Here is a 1,750-nt window from a genome sequence, read left to right on the forward strand (position 1 = left end):
GCACAGCTACTCGGAGACTCGGTAGTTGTGACCCCCGTTTGTCAGCTCCGAGTGAGGACAAGAGTGAGAGATCTTGATTAGAGGGCGGTGTCGCCGCAGCCGGACGAGATGGTGGCGGCGGCGACGTCGGCGTCGGCGTGGGCGGCGGCGGCGTGGGCGGCGTCGGTGAGAGGGTGGTGGGGAGGCGGGGTCGGAGGACGGCGGACGGCGGACGGCGGCGTCGAGGGCGGTGGTGGGGAGGGCGGCGGCGGCGGCGGCGGCGGCGGCGAAGGCGGCGGTGAGGGCGGCGGTGGACGAGGTGGAGGGTAAAGGCGGAGGACTCTCACCCTCTGGCATCCAGCCGACGCCGGACAGCACGGCAAGCACGCCCGCGTTCGCAGCCGTGTCGCCAAAGCGCGAGAGCGGCGCCTGGAGCAGCGCGGCCTGCCAGCCCTGGTAGAGCCGCGCGAGCCCGCCCATCGCGTACAGCGCCGAGATCGCCTCCATCGTCGACAGGCCGTTGGCGTGCTGGTAGTTCATCGTCGTGCGCATCCACATCAGCAGCCCGACCTGCGCCACCATGGCGAGAGCGCCTGCCAGCGAGCCGGCGAGGTGAGGGCGGCGCGCCGCGGCACACGCGCAGGACGCAGCAGAGCGGGCGGACGCGCAGCCAGCATGACGTGTGCTTGGGAGGAGCACACCGGCGAGGCCGCCGCCAAGCGCTTTCTTGCCGGCGCGCTTGAGCACGGCAGACAGAGGCTCCACTTCAGCTTGCCTGCGCGAGTGGCACCGGCATGAGTGAGAGCAGTGCGGCGCGCGTGGACGCGCGGCGGAGGAGGATACGGCTCACTTGCCCATGGGCACAGGGGATCGAGAGCAGCGATTCTGGTGCCGAGGGATCGAGCGAGGTTACCAGATGAACCTGGAGTTTTTCTTTTTTAACTTACCACTAGAGTGAGGCCCTTGACGGGCCCCGCCCCCAATGGGGCGGGGTTGAATGGGCTAGCGCTGGCGTGGCGTTGACATGAGCACAAAGTTGCTAATGTGCGTGGACGAACAAACACAGAGTAGGGTTGAAATCGTCCACGTAAGGCTTAGGGAGTGCTTGGGGTGGCCTCAGGCATCCCCAAGGGAGTCGCAGCGGTGCCCCATAAGCAGCTTAGCGATTGTCGAACCTCGAAGCGCGTTCGTTTGAAGAAAGGCACACGGTACCGGGCCACCGGAGAGTCACCGGTAAACTTCGACACTTTGAGGGGTGAGAGCATGCATTATTGTGGCATATCATGTCACATAAGGTCGAGCTTGACCGCAGAAGCATCAAGAAGCGGATACTCCAGCTCGACTGTGCCGGCAAACTGCCTCCTCACGCCGGCCGGCTGCCAGCAGCCGTCGCGGCCCGTGGCGTGCTCCAGAGAGGGAGAGAGGTCGAGTCCGCATGGCTCAGGCCGGCCAGAAGGTGTGTGGCGACGGCACCGTGGCAGGAGTGCGGAGAAGAGCTCGCCGAACGCGAGCAGCGGAAGGCCGAAGTGTGCCAGCGCGAGAGCCTCGCGAACGGGTGCAGAAGGAGCTCGCCGTGACACGATGCCGGGCGGTGGTGGTGCTCTGGCGGCTGTGCACAGTGGGAAAGGTCAGGCTGCAACAGCGTAGCACGATGGTAGTGCCCCGCTGCAGCCTGGCCTGACATGCACAGGGCGAACAGAGACCTTGCTATCGCCTGGCGCTCGTCTGGGCAAACTTTGACCGCCGCCCGGCTCGCCACGAGCACGCAGCG

At 66.6% G+C, this 1,750-nt stretch overlaps 2 protein-coding genes across 2 annotated transcripts in view; one reads left to right on the forward strand and one right to left on the reverse strand.

Annotated features, from left to right (window-relative positions):
- EMIHUDRAFT_253931 (hypothetical protein) overlaps window positions 1-837 on the reverse strand; it is a gene marked incomplete at both ends in the record, with an annotated part of 2,628 nt that extends 1,791 nt beyond the window's left edge. The window contains 3 exons of the mRNA XM_005781920.1: window positions 327-572; window positions 681-754; window positions 830-837. Coding sequence (XP_005781977.1) covers window positions 327-572; window positions 681-754; window positions 830-837 — 328 coding nt within the window. The remainder of the gene's footprint in view (window positions 1-326; window positions 573-680; window positions 755-829) is intronic.
- Window positions 838-1,262: 425 nt separating this feature from the next.
- On the forward strand, window positions 1,263-1,660 carry EMIHUDRAFT_317771 (hypothetical protein; the record flags this gene model as incomplete). The annotated part of the gene is made up of 2 exons (XM_005781921.1): window positions 1,263-1,382; window positions 1,424-1,660. The coding sequence occupies 2 exons, from the start codon at window positions 1,263-1,265 to the stop codon at window positions 1,658-1,660; spliced, it is 357 nt and encodes a 118-aa protein (XP_005781978.1).
- Between the last annotated feature and the right edge of the window lie 90 nt (window positions 1,661-1,750).

The sequence above is a fragment of the Emiliania huxleyi genome (assembly GCF_000372725.1).
Source record: "Emiliania huxleyi CCMP1516 chromosome Unknown EMIHUscaffold_1977, whole genome shotgun sequence".
In the NCBI taxonomy this organism is placed as follows: Eukaryota; Haptophyta; order Isochrysidales; family Noelaerhabdaceae; genus Emiliania; species Emiliania huxleyi.